At 33.9% G+C, this 17110-nt stretch overlaps 1 protein-coding gene across 4 annotated transcripts in view; it reads left to right on the forward strand.

Annotated features, from left to right (window-relative positions):
• ANO3 (anoctamin 3) overlaps positions 1 to 17110 on the forward strand; it is a gene marked incomplete at both ends in the record, with an annotated part of 387663 nt that overhangs the window by 279003 nt on the left and 91550 nt on the right. For 3 of the 4 annotated variants that reach the window (XM_080703073.1, XM_080703074.1, XM_080703076.1), the window contains 5 exons: positions 669 to 713; positions 8472 to 8603; positions 11784 to 11890; positions 13613 to 13668; positions 14727 to 14848. In XM_080703073.1, the coding sequence (XP_080559199.1) occupies positions 669 to 713; positions 8472 to 8603; positions 11784 to 11890; positions 13613 to 13668; positions 14727 to 14848 (462 nt within the window). Of the gene's footprint in view, positions 1 to 668; positions 727 to 8460; positions 8604 to 11783; positions 11891 to 13612; positions 13669 to 14726; positions 14849 to 17110 lie in introns of all 4 variants that reach the window. The other variant, XM_080703075.1, reaches the window with a different exon arrangement.

Here is a 17110-nt window from a genome sequence, read left to right on the forward strand (position 1 = left end):
AAGAAGTCTACTCCCACTCACACCTCAAGTAGCACATCCTCTCTGAAAGGCTTTCCAGTCTCCTTTCTCTTCCACCTATAGAAAATGATTTGTTTCCTTCCCTAAGGATTTTTATAGCACTTTCTGTTTTTCTACACTATCAAACTTAACTGCAACTGGTCATGTGTTGCCTCAAATGTAAAGAAAGCACTTCGAGAACAGAAGACCCCTTTTTTCTCTGAATTTGTATTGCTTATATCTTACTTTTCTTGAAAAATCATAAGTGTTTATTACATATGTTTAGATTGATGTATGGACGGAAGAATGGTTGGATAGAGAGATAAATGAACATTTGGATGGATGGATGGCAGGGTGGCTGGATTACTGCTTTTAACATAAGCAAATAAACTGATTAGAATACATCAGCAGCAAAAGAGACTTTAAAAAGAAAATAATATTTTCAAAACGAGTGTATTGATGTTTAGTGTTTTTTCATAACATAGATTCTGAAATTAAAATCATGTAAGTTTGTTTTTTTTCATATGTTACTATACTGACTTGTCTATTGTGTCCAGTATTTAAGCATATGTGACTTGAAGTATTGAAATATTCAGTATTTTAATGCAATCATGCACTGGAATACTTATTTTCCTGTGACTTTCCTCAACAGATTTCTTTTTTTTTTTCAGGAAAAAATGCTATTACACTGACAAGAGGAGCAAATCAAAGGGCAGGTTGGTGGATAATGTATAATGTTTATGACCCATTTTTTGTTTGAAAAAAATTTCAAAAGAAAGTGTTTGATTCCTCATATCAGCAGTTGTAAATTTAAGGATGAAAATTATCTTGAGTTTTTCCAAGCAATTTTCAAAATGACTTATGCAAAACAGAACAATGCTTATAATCAGAAAATCTTGCCGGGCATGGTGGCGCATGCTTGTAATCACTGCGCTTGGGAGGCTGAGACAGGAGGATCACGCAGGTTGGAAGCCAGCCTCAGCTGGCTTAAGAGACTCTGTCTCCAAATAAAATATAAAATAGGACTGGGGCTGTAGCCCAGAGGTAGAGGGCCCCTGGGTTCTATCCCCAGTACCATCAAAAAAAAAAAAAAATTCAGAAAATATTTATGTTACTATTTATCACTGACATTCCTGCAAATTTTCCATGATATAATATTATGGAAGGAGAATTGTAATTACAAACTAGCATCGTGAGAGATTTTAATTATAAATATAGTTGTAAAGTCAGGATCAATAGGTAAATGTTGACCAATTCTCATAATAGAGCAAAATAACTAGTAAAAACCTTCTGTACCATTCATTGCAATTCTCTTCCTTGACAGAAATAATAAAGACTGGTAACCACAGTGATGTAGTGATTGATCATGCTTTATAGCATGTTTTTCACTGCATACCTATTTTGATTCTACCATTCTTTGTTGTTTTTCTTATACTAGTATTAAAATAAACTTCTTTTCAAAAAAGTTTCATCTCCATTGCCAGCTCTTAACTCATTGTGTTAAGCACAGTTACAGAAAAGGAATTAATCCAACTACAATCCTGAGACAAACAAAACAAAACAAAACAAAACAAAACAAAACAAAACAAAACACTTCTTTTACCTGAATAACCTTGACAATGTTCTACTAAAGGAAATGAGCTTCCATTTAATGCTAAAACAAAAGGCTTCTAGCACTTGGGTGTTTTCCTTCTCCTTCCAAAAAGAAATCAATTAGCAAAGACAAAAATATAAGAATGTAGCAGGGTGTGATCTATTGAATAATGTTTTAGCATATTACAAGTCTGAATGACAAAAGATAGGAAACCTATATAGTATGAATAGCAGACCATTTTAGGAAAGGATTCAATAAATCTACCTCTTTACCAAAGAAAATTACTGGAAATGATTTCAAACTCTATAAATCATAACAAGAGATTGTTGGTCTCTTTTAAACACTGCATTTAGCCACAGTGCGAACTAATGGCAAGAAAGTAAATTATGGAGTAGAAAATCTTGAAATTAGAATAAATATAACATAGCACTAAATCATTTTTAATTATTTTATTTTTATGTGGATCATATTGAAAATGGCATACATTCACAAAGTACTTGGTGCCCTCCCCCACCCTTCCCCTTTCTTCCTCCCACAACAATTAGTGTCCAGGTTGACCGTGCTACATTCATACTTTTACACATATTTGAATGTAGCTTCTCTATGAATCAACCTCAGCCTTCCTTCTCTCCTACCCTTCCTTTCTAGCTTTGTTGAGGTTTCCCTCTGTTATATGGAGTCCCTCTGGTATCCTTTAATACCCCCTAGGTTCTATATAAGAGAAAATAAATGTCCCTTCTCTTTCAGTGCTTGGCTAATTTCACTTAATATAATGTTCTCTAGATCTTTCCATCATCTTGCGAAAGACCTGATTTTGTTCTTTATTGCTGAGTAAAATTCCATTGTGTGTATTTCCTATAATTTTGCAATCCATTCATCTGTTAATGAAGACCTAAGTTGGTTAGCACTAAATAATTTTAGTGCTAAAACTACTTTTTTAAAAAAGTAATAATGCTTCTCATCCAAGTCATAGATTTACATCAGTTTATCTCTGATTTAGAATGAAATATCATCATTTATTATGTGAGTTATTGGTCCTGGTTTATGCGGCAAATATCCAAAATAATTTTTGGATAAGAAAATCAGAGTCCTTGAAATATAATACATACATTTACAACTGCAGCTTTGCTTGTTTTGCTATGCAAAAGGCCTGTTTAGTTTTGGATAATTGATGAAATCTCTTTGTTTCAATCCCCTCTACTGTTCTAACATAAAATTAGTGAGACTGTGACTATAAGTTGCCGGGTTTTTTGTTGAGTAGTCATTTTTTCATAGACTTGCAGAAATGTAAAATCATGTATATTAAGATATCAGCATGAATTCAATTTAAGAGTAAACTTGTTTAAAATGCATGATAAATATATGTATATTCAAGTTCAAAAGATCAATATGTTTAAGGGTTAAAATTTTTTATTTTTCTACTTTGGTCAACCTTATGAGTAAACTAGAAAAGTGAACACTGTATCATATATTTCAATATTTTTCATTCTTTATGTTTATAATATTCTACTTAAGTTCATAAAATTAAAAATAAGTTATCAGTTGTTCCAAATGACTATCAAAGTATCTTGAATCTTACTATAACCTACTTCTCTACATTTTGCTCATTAGGAATCGTTTTATTTTTCCTTTCACTTTATTTTTTATTTATTTATTATTTATTTATTTTTTCATAGTATTGAAGATTGAACTCAGGCATTTTGTCTCCAAGCAATGCCCCAGCCTTATTTTTTACTCTTTATTTTGAAACAAGACCTCACTAAATTGCAGTGGACCTAACTTAGTAGCTGAGTCTGCCTGTGAACCTGCAATCCTCCTTTCTCAGTCTCCCAAGTACTTGGATTACAAGAGTGTGCCACCAAGCTCCACTTTCTTTCATTTTAAAATGGAAAAAATACCATGTTATTTGCCTCAGATTTCATGTTCAATTAAGAAAATAATTGTGATTTTTTAAAATCAATATTTGTAGAAGAAAATATGAGCTGTGTGTGTGTGTGTGTGTGTGTGTGTGTGTGTGTGTGTGTGTGTGTATTATGGTCATTATTGATATAAGATTGTAAATTTCACTCTGTAGATATTTTGCAACCTGAGAAATTAATATCAAATGATGTGTCTGTTCAATTCAGTTGCCCATTTCTTAATTGGGTTATTTGTTTTGTTAGTGTAGGGTCTTTTGAGCTCTTTGTATATTCTGGATATTATCTCTCTATCAGAGTGGTAGCTACAAACAGCCAATAGATACATGGAAAAAATGTTCAACATCATTAGCCATCAGGAGATGCAAATCAAAACTATGCTGAGATTCCATCTGACCCCAATCAGAGTGGCAAGCATAAAGAAGTCAAATAACAACAAATGCTGGTGAGGATGTGGGGAAAGAGGAACTCTTTTACACTGTTGTTTAGCCACTATGGAGATCAGTGTGGAGATTCCTTAGAAAACTGGGAATGGATCCACTATCTGATCTGGCTATACCACTCATAGGTATCCTTCCAAAGGGGTTGAAATCAGAGAACTACAGTAACATATGCATACCCAAGTTTACAGCAGCACATTTCATAATAGCCAAAATATGGAACCAACCTAGATCTCCATCAACAGTTGAATGGATTGCAATATTATGGGAAATACACACAATGAAATTCTACTCAGCAATAAAGAAGAAAAAAAATTATGTCATTCTCAAGAATATGGAAAGAGCTGGAGAACATTATGTTAAGTGAGATCAGTCAACCACAGAAAGAGAAGGGACATATGTTTTCTTTAATATTCCCATACTAGGGAGTATTAGAGATACCAGAGGGACACCATATAAAGGAGGGGAAACCTCAGCAAAGCCAGAAAGAAGGGGTAGTGGAGGAAGAAGGCTGAGGTTAATCAATGAAAAAGCTACATTCAAATATGTGTATACATGTGAATATAACATTGTTCACCTGGACACTGAGTATTGGAAGAGAGGGAAAAGGGGAAGCAGGGAAGGGAGGAGGGCCCTAAGTACTGTGTGAGTATATGCCATTATCAACATGATCCATATATGATGTGAGACTATAGTGTACCAATAAAACAAAATTTTAGAAAGATAATAAAAATTAAAAAGTAGTAAAAATTTAAAAAATCAAATATGACCATTTAGTTTCACTTGTGCTTTTTCCTTTTTTTGAAGTACCAAAGTTGCCTTATGCATAGATAGTTTAGACCAACAAATGCTAGAGGGTAAATAACATACAAGCAGTTATCCAGCTTTTGAAGATCATGATTTCTTCAGGCAGATTGAAAGAAAAGAACAAACTTTTTATTATTGCTGCAGTTTGTACTTTTAACAAAGAATTTTCACATCCAAATATTCAAGAAACTTCAAAAATGTAAGGTAAGGAGAACAAAAAAGTGACTAGCTGGTCTTACAGATCAAGGAAATTTAAGGTGGCACCTCTCCCCACCTCTATCTCCCCATTCATCCTACCTCATCTCTCACAGCTGCTTTGGCAGAGCTTAAGGCTTTGGCAGAGTTTATTCTTCATCAAATTTTTTGATCCATTAATTCAGATTTATTATTAATTTTCATAAAATCACTTTAGCTTTCTTCTGATTTTATTGAAAAAGCTTTAAAGTTCCATTAGAGGTCATTTTCACATTATACCACAAAATATTGAATTTGCAAGTCCAAATGTATTATATGTGTTGGTGGCATAATGGTGGAAGTTGTAGCAGTAGAAATAGTCATAGTAATATGTAAAATAAATGAATAAATATGTATTGAGTTCATGCCATCTGTGGTACACAGTGGTATATATAAGGCATTGTGTATTTATCTTAAAATATATTTCCACATAAGAAATGATAAAATAAGCCGGGCGTGGTGATGCATGCTTGTAATCCCAGTACCTGGGAGGTCGAGACAGGTGGATCACAGGTTCGTGGTCAGCCACAGCTACTTAGTCAGACCCTCTACAACTTAATGAGACTTTGCTTCAAAATAAAGAATAAAAAAAAAAATGGCTGGGGGAATAGCTCAGAGGTAGAATGCCTCTGGGTTCCATCCCATTTTGCAAAAAGAAAAAGATAAGAAAATAAAAGGATGCTCTAGGAAATTAATAAGCTACATGTCTCTATCTTAGTATTCCAAACTAAGTTTGACTTCATTTCACTATCAGATAGCATTTACAAATAAATTGATAATACTGTTTGTTGTTTTTAATAAATTTTTGTGTGTGTGTGTGGTACTGAGGGTGGAACCCAGGGGCATTTTCTACCTCCGGGCAATTTTATACTTTATTTGGAAACAAGGCCTCACTAGGTTGCTGAGAGCCTCACTAAGTAGCTGAGGCTGGCTTTGAACCTGTGCGATCCTCCTGTCTCAGCCTCCCAAGCTCTGGGATTACAAGCGTGCACCACCACGTCCAGCTTCTTGTTTCTTTTCAGTATCACTAGTGATTATCTGAAAGTCCTCATATTTCATTCCTTTCAGGAAAGAAAAAACTTAAAATTAAACTCCTTTTCTGGTTAGTAATTTTGTCTGAGATAATAAGTCCTTGGGTCCTATAGTGTACCAACATTTTCTAAATAAAGTTGGAATGCCTCCTTTTATTTGGTTCTCTTGACCAGCTAATGAAGTAAGACAGATGGAATTACTTCCACTCCTTAGAGCTGGGGAACTTGAAACTCAGAGATTGAAAATGTTTGGTCCAATTTCAAAGACTGGCAAGTTTGTCACTAGCAAGCTGACATTACATTCCCACTCCCTTGCTTTTATAAAATAGTGCTAAATTTAAAAATCTGGATTAATTGCTATATAATCTGTTTGATGTGTTCTACATGCCTGCGCAATGGCCTCTGAGACACAGTAATGTTTTATCATTACAGAGGCTTCTTTCTCATGAGAAGCAGCAAAAATGAACATCACATACTGATTATTATTTTAGGCTAAAGAGAATGTTGTGTTTATTCCAAAACCAAAACTGACTTGATATCTAAACAATAGTCTTATTTTACAAAGGAAATATTTTTTTCACATTTGAATGATTAAAGTAAGATTTGATTATCATTTCAAACTTCACATAGTAATTTTACCATTAAAAACTAGAATGAAGCTGGGTGTGGTGGTGCATCCTCATAACTCCAGTACTTGGGAAGCTGAGACAGGAGGACCCCAGGTTCTCAGCCAGCCTCAGATACTTAGTGTGGCCCTCTACAGCTTAGTGAGACCTTGTTTCAAAATAAAAATTTTTTAAAATAGAGCTAGGGTTATATAGTTTGGAGGTAAAATGCCACTGGTTTCAACACCCAGATCTGAAAACAAACAAACAAACTTGAATGAAACTTATTTTATTTTATTTTATTTTATTTTATTGTACTGGGGATTGCACTCAGGGGCACTGTACCTCTGAGCTATATAGACAGCCCTTTTTTGTTCTTGTTGTGGTTTGTTTTGAAACAGTGGCCCCCTAGGTTGCTGAGAGTCTTGGTAAGTTGCTGAGGCTATCCTCAAACCTGCAATCCTCTTGTCTCATCCTACCAAGTATTGGGATTACAGGTGTGTACCACCATGCCTACCTTAAATAAATAATTTGTAAAACACAATATTTGCTGTCACAATTTTTTTCTAAAGATCAAGCAGATTTGTTGACACATTTAGTTATATGTGTTGTACTTGTCTGGAAATGAATTCTGTCCCACTACTTCAACTGACTCTTGCAGAAAATGGCCAAAATTGTTCAACAGACCCTCACAGTGTGTAAATATTGCACATTTTTTAGTGAATGCATCTGTTATCATGGTAACTTAGAATTTAGATTTTCAGAATCAATCCCTAGAGTCAATCTCTTTTTTTCTATAAAACAAATATGATCATAATCAGTATGTATATATATGTATGTATGTATATATGTATATATATATACATAACCTATACACACAACATAGGTTATAACCATCATATAAAAGGGACAAAGTATCCTGATGTCAGAATTTTTGTAATGATGCATCCAAATACAGTATATTCTTGTTGTCTATAATGATTCTTTCACTTCAGCTATAGATAATAGACAAAAGCATGGAAGTCCCCCAGGAGCTACTTACAAATGCCAAATCCCAGGTCCTCTCGCTGGACTCTTGAGTCAATATCTGCATCCTAATGATATACTCAACATTCCTATGCTTATAAAGGCTTAACATTATTGCAGCATCAGTGTACCTCAAATTTTCTTATTGTTAACAATCAGATTTAATGTAAAGCAAAAATGTGCAACTTTCAAACAAAGTCAGTATTTTGTGTGTGGGAGTAAACTGAGGCAAGACATCTAGTCACTTGTGCTTGTTCACTTAGCTAATTCAATGCAGAGCTTTTTATTAACTCTTTACTAACCCATTTTTGCCTGACTCCCAAATACTTTCTGTTCCCTCCACACTTGTGATTCCCAATACTACTGAGTATTTTTAAGACAATTATTTTCAGTCTCCACTTTTATGGAGGCACATTGCTAGTTTCCCTTTGAAAAAATCAAGACATAATCTCCATCTAATAGATAGATAGAAAGAAAGATACAAAGATAGATACAGTATTAATATCCTACTCTTGAGTATCATCCTACTCTTGTATATCATTCCTTACCATCATCTTTATATTTTTTATATTTTTTTCCAACAAGAATACATAATTTTCCTGAAAGAATTTAAAAGAATGCAGGAGTTAGATTGTGTTGTTATTTACTTCTTATGTGTTAGAACAGAAGGAGTGTGAATGTGTGTGTGTGTGTGTGTGTGTGTGTGTGTGTGTGTGTGTCTTTTGGGAATATTTTGTTCAGTGCTTCCAGGAACTGTCATGGGAGGGTTGAATGTTCTGGAATACAAAGAAATCTAGTTATAACATGTAGTTTTGTTCTAGGATGCAAACATATTTTAAAAGAATCAAAAAGTGGATGTCCCAAAACCCAATGGTTCTTGACAAGTCAGCCTTTCCAGACCTGGAGGAGTCAGACTGCTATACAGGGCCTTTCAGCAGAGCACGGATTCACCAGTAAGTTCCATCTTTCCCACTACCTGCTTTGGACCTTTCAGTATCTCGGGCTTGTTTACATAATAAAATACCTGGGATTATTTCTATTATTCACCAAATTGGTCAGAGAATGTATTAAATAAAGTATTATTATTATGTATTAATATTATACTTTAGAGACATCCAAGTAAAAAGTAATTAATTGTAAAACCATATGCTATTATCAAATTCCTAACTCTTTAAAAATAATGACTATAGTAGTAAGTCACTCAGTTACAAAAATAATAATGACAATAATAATGCAATGCTATCAAGAGTAGGTTGTTCTAATTTATACCTTATTATAACTATAATTTTTTTAGTGGTACTGGGTTTCCTGGAAGCCCTTCTACCTCTGAGCTACACTCCCAGACCTATTTTATAATTTTTATTTGGAAACAGGGTCTCTTAAACCAGCGAGGCTGGCTCCGAACCAGCGCGATCCTTCTGTCTCCACCTCCCAAGCCCGGGGATTACAAACATGCTACACCACGCCAGCTATAATTTGACTTATCATTATAACTATTAATTATATTGTCCATTTTGATTTATTATAGTTCATTATGGGTTGCTAAGTGACTCTCATTCTCTCTCCCTGTCTACATACATATCTGTTTGTTTATCCATATATTCATTCAACCAGTATTTATTGAGTTTCTACATGACATAGTTGAAAGATATAAAGGAAATTGTGACACAGTTCAGCATTGGTGGCACACCTCATCAAATGAAGAAGGCAAATATGTAAATTTATAATTAAAGAATATAGGTTAAACATAAAGACATACACAATGTATGTAGGACCTATTTTTGCTATCCTAGACTAAGCTGTATTTTGGGATATTAGAGGTTAAAGGCAGGATGAAATAGTAGTCCAGATCACCAACCATGCAACACAGACAGCAATCAAAAACACCTTCACCTTCCATATATTCTACTGCATTACTTATTCTTGGAGGTGGATTCAAACGCATATTTTCTAATTCCAGTGCTAGAGAGTTTACGGAGGAGTACAAATACAAAGTATGATTAACGAGTTTGGAAAGAGCTCACAGCTTTATGTGTTTCTTCAGCTTTCTGCTGACCTCAAAGGAACTTAAAGCCTTAAAAGGATCTATGGTGCATGAAATTAAATAACAAATATTATTTTCTTTATTTTTTAAAAACCTAAGAACAAGCCTGATCTTTGAAATGGATAATTTCATTTGAAATACTTAATTTGAAATAGCTAATTTGAAAAATTAACCAGAACACACAAATGCCTTGCTTAACTCTTCCTTCCCCAATAGACTCCCATTTGTACTTATAAAGATATTGTCATTCCTCATCCTCTATTTAGTGTGCACAGATAATGTAGCCCCACCCAACATTCTCACTTTATCTTCTCATTCTCCCCCCACCATTTACTTAATCTAACCATACAAGCCTAAGTTCCCAGCTCAGAGTCTCTAATCTTCCTTTTTCTTCACTGGACACACCCTGTCCTCAGACCATTGCACAGCATTTTGCTTCTTATTATTCTGTCCCCTCCAACATCATCACCTTAAAGAGAGACCTTCTCTGAAAGTTTTGCCTATGGTCCAGATCCCCTGTCTCAGTCATTCTCTGTACCATTATGATGTCCCATTTTTCTTTATGTCTATTTTCCAAAATTTTATGTTTCTTGGTTTGCTTATATCAATGACTTCATTTCTCTATAACATAAATTTGTGAAAAATGAAATTATCTACTTAAAATATTTTTTAAGAAATGATGACTAAATCTGATGGTGACAGAACCATCAGAATGTTGGGCATTTTCTCTGCTGCCTACTGTTAAAAGGACCATGAATTTGGTTGTTATGCTCAAGAATAGAGATAATGCACAGGAACTCAGAGTCTAATAAAACAAACAAATATACAGATATTCTTTGAAAGGCCAAGTAAATCAATGTATTATGAAAAACACAAATAAAATGACCATTCAGAGAAGATCCTAGAATGCTCTTCGAAGAAGATAGAAACATTTAGCTGGTTAAAATGTGAAAGAAGGTGTGGGGAGAGGATGAGGAGCAAATATTAAAGACAGCAAATCCAGATAAAAAGAACTAGGGTTTTTTAATGATGATGATAAATTATATAATTTGACAGTTGATCAGATAGGCAGAGCCGTAAGAAATATGACCAAAAAGCATGCTGGAATACAAGTATAGAAGGCCTTGGAGAGACATAAGAAATTTAATTGTGCTCATAATTCAAAGCTGCTCGCATGCTAAAAGTAAAGGTGTGCTCTGAGGTTAGAGCTGTGCTTTAAAAGTTAGGTGGGAAATTAAATGGCCAGTTAGGAGGTTGCTCTTCTCATAGATCTCTTTCTGGGCAAGAGAAATGACACCCAGAAGAAAAGGGGCGCTGCCAAAGCTGGAGAGAGACAGTTCAGTTTGGAGCAGCTACCTAGTTTGGCAAATATTTGAATATGCAGAGTTGAAGAGGAAGCGTGTACCACCACAGACTTAATACTTCAGGACTAAGGGCCTGCTAAAATGAGTTTCTCATTCCTAGAAGTAAAGGAATTGCAAAAAGGAAGTATCGGAAGTTGAGTTAGACCCAAAACCTGGGTATTTTTCTCAAGGCTCCCAGTATGTTATAAAGTAAATGCTCAAACAGATCCTTTCTGTTCTCTTGGGCTCACCTTGTAGCTTTCACTCTACTAGCATGATCAGGCTAGTGTAATGCTCCTCCTCTCCCCACATGGAGACCGTGTGAGGCACCAAGGTGAAAGGAGGACTGTTGCTCACTCTAAGTTTGGAAATGGAGTTTAATGTCCATTGTTAATGCATTGTATTTGGAACTAAATTGCTTGAGGTAGTGCAAAATGTATGTGAGTCAGTAGGCAATCTATTATCTCCTTGTTCTATGGTAATGAAAAATACAAGGTTCTCATCAGGTTCCCTATACTTCTTTATATACTGGAAAAAAGTTGTTAAAATAAATATTTGAAATTCCCTGCATTTTCTATTAGTGTATTTCTTTTTATCTATCAATTAATTTTTATAGCTTGCTGTATTTCACACGAGTTATTAGCTTTAATGGAGAAAAGAGATGGATGATTACCCAGGATTTTGTAGTTGTGGTAAGATTCTGTGCTCTGCTCTGAATACTAAAACCATTCCTCTTATCTTAACAGCTTCATAATAAACAATAAGGACACCTTCTTCAGCAATGCTACTCGAAGCAGGATAGTGTACCACATGCTGGAGCGTACCAGATACGAAAGTGGGATATCAAAAGTGGGTAAGAACATTATTTAAAAACATAGATAAAGTAGATTCTAATTATTACCGGGTTTTTTCAAAACTTGAAATATTGCCTTCATTCATTAATGAGTGTATATAGCACATCAAACATAAATTCTATACACGTTCTATTTTGAAGCTATTAAAAAATAAATGAAAACCTTTTAGGAAGGTGTTGAATAAATATATCAAAATGTGAAATATGTAAATACTTTAGACATATTATTTTCTAAAATTTATTTTAAAACAATAACTAGACATTTGAATGACAATATATGTAGAAGGTAGTTTATTATGGTCTTATAATAAAATAAAACTAAGCATGGTAGTCTATGCCTCTAAACTACCTGGGGGGCTGAAACCGGAAGATTTCATGTTTCATGCAAGCTTTAACAGTTTTGGGAGGCCCTCCACAACTTATGATACTCTATTCAAAATAAAGAAAAATAATGCCAGGCATGGTGACACATATTTGTAATCCCCGCACTTAGGAGGCGGAGACAGGAGGATTGAGCAGGTTCAGCTTAAGAGACCCTGTTTCCAAATAAAAAATATATAAAATAGGTCTGGGAGTGTAGCCTGGAGGTAGAAGGGTTTCCAGGAACCCCAGTACCAGGAAAAGAAAGAAAGAAAGAAAGAAAAATAAAACAAAATCAGGCTGAAAGTATAGCTTAGAAGTAGAATGCCCAGTACCAAAGATAAATAAATAAATAAATAAATAAATAAATAAATAAATAAATAAAATAATATATAAAACTAGAAATACCAAAATGCCCATCACTGAGGGCTAACCAATAAATTGAATTCTAATCCATTCAATATGAATTTTAATGCACCAAATAAAATTATGTAAAATTTATTCACTCTTTTTGTCATAAAGTTATCAAGACTTATCATGTTTTATGTATTCTCATTTAATCATTGAGATTAAAATTTAGTTAGTGGTTCTCTATTTAGTGCCTTTGAAAGATATCCATAATGCAATATATATATATATATATATATATATATATATATATATGTGTGTGTGTGTGTGTGTATGTATATATATTTGTGTATATATGTATATAAATATATATTTATATACACATATATTTGTATACATATTTATTTATTAATATATTTATTAATATATTTTATTAATATATATAAATATAATAATATATTATTATATATTAAATATATATTTGTGTATATATGTATGTGTATATATATGATATGTATCTATATATATATTATATATAATATATATACATCCTTGCTGAGATGAAGATTTCATAGTCTCATATTACTTATGTCACCTTGGCTTCCTATTATACAACTAAAGACATCTCAATATGATTATATTTTAAGAATGTTTGGGAGGTGTAGAATTCGACCTTCTCTTTGAGCAGGCTTTGTTATTTTCAGAAAAAATAAAAGTTGTTCTTGGCTCATGTAACCCGAAATAATTGTGTATCAAATTGACCCAAATGTCATGATACAGCAATGTGAAACCATACGTTGACATCATGCACATTTCCATTTACTAAGGTTGCAAGGACACTAGACTCTATTGATTTCTTTCACAATTTTCCTGTCCTCATAAGTGATGTGTCTCTGTAAATCATTTCAGTTATTTTAAACTTTTAATTAGTCCCTTGTCCCAATTTGAGTATGTGCTTCAGAAGGACTTCTTCTATGAAACTGACTCAAGTATTATTTTTGTTCATTTTTTCAGGTATCCAAAAACTTATAAACAATGGCTCATATATAGCAGCATTTCCACCACATGAGGTAATTTCAAAAGATAATTTTCATTGGGAAAAATGAAAGTTTCTCATGCTCCATATTATATTGATTTGCATTTTAGTGTGGCTGCCACCCCGAGGAGAGTTCAACTAGCAAGTGGCCTGGATGTTCTGAGACACCCCCCGTCTATAATCTTGTAGCTGCACATTGCTTCTTCTACTCCAAAACCCTTCCACAATTTCCCCATAGGAAGAATCCCAGTCTCAGAGGGAACACTCACAGACAAGGCTTACATGCTCCATCTAGATTGTTCTCCAGCCACTGCAAGGAGCAAATCCTGGTTCTTGCCAGGGTATTTAGGATACCAAAAAATATAACACAAGTTCACAAGGAAAAAAAAAAAAAAACCCTACAATCCAGTACCTACTTGTTTCCTATCAAATAGCCTCCTTTTCCCCAAATTTAAATAGCAATGTCTGCTCCAAGCTATGGTGGGCACTGTGTACCTGGGAGGACATATTTTTTGTTGTTGTTGTTTTTAGTTTCAGCGCCTCCTTCTCTCTCCTGTATTCTACGTCCAGGCTACATTCCCAGACCTATTTTATATTTTTATTTGGAAACAGAGTCTCTTAAGCCAGCACAGCTATCCTCCTGTGCTATCCTCCTATCTCTGCCTCCCAAGCAAGTGGGGATTTTAAGTGTGCACCACCACGCCCGGCTCAGACTGGATTACTTTTTAAAAGAAGAATCATGCTCTCAATTTCTGAACTAAAATTATAATAATTCCTCTTATTGATGTTATATCTATTGCATTTATTAAAAGAACTTAAGATCCAAACAGTGGAGCATGAAGTCTGGTTTACTTAACAAAAACATTCCAATTGTGTAAAGAAGTCATTATATAAGAAATAATATTTAAGGGACGAATAATTGGAATATTTCCAATGAAAGAAGCATTATACCGTATAATTCTAGTGATGGACTTTTGTTTACAATCTCTGAAGTTTTCAATCTATTGATAAATTATTCTATAAGGGAAAATAGTTCTTAGTTCAAATTTTAACAAGAATGGGTATCAATTTGTATTATTTTATCTGTTTCAGGGAGCCTACCAGAGTAGCCTGCCCATCAAAACTCATGGACCTCAGAATAGCCGACATCTGTTGTATGAGCGCTGGGCACGCTGGGGAATGTGGTACAAGCATCAGCCCCTGGATTTAATCAGGTTCTGCAAATGGAATAATACCATTCTACAAATGTTCTGTGGTCTTTTTCTTAGAATTGTTTCTCGTACTCACCATATTGTCTCTGTCATTGAGTGTGTCATCTACAATAAAACACTATGTAATTTTTCAGTGAAAGTGAATGAAGCGAACTGGATGCATTATAGATGGGAGTGCTGAGAAATCAAACATGGCTTTAAAGCCAACCAGAAACTAGCAACATCAGAAAATTACTAACATCTCTAAGGGTGGAGAGGAAACACGATAAAGTGTATTACCTCGAAGAACAACAAGAGGAAGAAAAAGATCCTGGGATATTCCTTTCTTCCCCCTTAAAGTCTTCTAATACCTCCTGGTCCAACATAACTATAAGTAATTAACAATGTAAAATCTAAACAAAAGCAGAAAAATAGATTTGAGAGCAGAAAGGAAAATGACCAACAGTTATCCTCATTCTTTATTGGGGATTGCTCCCTTCATATATCAAATATAAACTCCCCTTGATATATTCCTCTTCACATACTAAAACTCATGTATGTTCAAGTTCTTTATATATGATGTTATATAATTTGCATATATCCTATAATAGCCTCCCATATACTTTAAGTATTATTCATATTATTTATTTATTTATTTATTTATTTATTTATTTATTTATTTATTTACTTATTGTGGTGCTGGAGATTGAATCCAGGGGCATTCTAACTCTGAACTACACCCTCAGACCAATTTTTATTGTTTATTTTGAAATAGGGTCTTACTAAATTGCAAGGGCCTCACTGAGTAGCTGAGGCTTGGTAACAAACCCAGATCCTCCTGTCTCAGCCTCCCAAGTACTGGGATTATAGGCATGTGCCACCACATCCATCTTCAGATTATTTATAATACCAATAAAATATAAAGCCATGTAAGTAGTTGTTAGTTGTTTAGAGGATAATGACCAAAATAAAAGTCTGTACATGCTCAGTATAGTAAACTATACAAGATAAATCACATATTTTTGTGGTTGAATAAATTCATGAATATACAACCAAATATATGGAGAACCAAAATATTTATCTTCCAAAACCATGTATTATCTACTCTATTCCAGAAAGCATGAGTTATTTGCCCTCAACTTTTTAAATCTGTGATTTATGTTAGTTACTTTGATGCAGAATAATTTGTTCTCTTTTTTGAAATTATAAGATTTATATTGATAAGAACTTAATCAAGCTCGTAGCTAACTACAGATACGTCTAGAATGAAAAAATGACATTTATGTTATTAGGTGATATATGTGAATAGTTTGAATTGTTTTCCAAACATAAATATTGAGAATAACTCCTAACTGGTCCAGCAGGAAATTGATAGAACATAGAAAGAGATGTTTGAAGAAAAAATTACAGAAGTCTACACAGAGGTATGATGAGGGTCATGGGAATCAATAAATGGCAATGAAGCTCTCAGGGGGACTGGAAGCTGTTATCAAATTTTGAGTTAAAGGACTAAGGGGAAGAAGCAGCTGGCAGGATTTATCAAGAATAATAATCATAAATGGTGTGATGCTGGGTAGAAGCTATAACTTTAGGAAGAAAACAGCTGCATCCAAACCATAGTCCAAAATGAAGGAAGCCAGGGTATTAAAGACCCTGACATCTCTTTTGGTACCCTTAGTAGGCCAACAAGTACATCAGGAATTCAGAAATAGAAAGGAGTGGAGTTAATGCATAGAGGTGTAACTTGTGGGGCACACAGCAGAAAAGAGTAGAGTGTGAGTCTGTAGGTACAAGGAATAAATGCACAACAACAAACCCTTTTGATTTCAAACATTAAGTGTTTGAGTATATCCAAAATAAAGATGTTTTTATTCTGATTTGGTCAATCAAAAGAAACGCACAGGTTCTAATCTATGAAGGTTAAAGATAATTACTTTAGAGATACATTATCACAGTGAGATGCAGTGTCACAAAAAAAGTATAAAGTATTTATTAGGAATGAAGATAATGTTGGGATGTTCAACAAGCATTTCAGCATCATTATCTTTATCTACAGAAGATATTTCAATTGTTACTCCAGGTAATTTTAGCAAATAACCTATGTTTTTAATAGTGCTACTCAGATGTTATGCCCAATTTTTGAATGCTAATAGGAAATGGAGATTTATTTGATAAAAATAATATATTTGCCTTTGACTAGGATGGATGCACAATGAAGCACTCACTTAAGAAGAAGGTACTAAAAGAAAAGAATTTAGAGGACATTCCAATCATTCCAAAAGGTTT

Source organism: Muscardinus avellanarius, assembly GCF_963383645.1.
Source record: "Muscardinus avellanarius genome assembly, chromosome: 1".
In the NCBI taxonomy this organism is placed as follows: Eukaryota; Metazoa; Chordata; class Mammalia; order Rodentia; family Gliridae; genus Muscardinus; species Muscardinus avellanarius.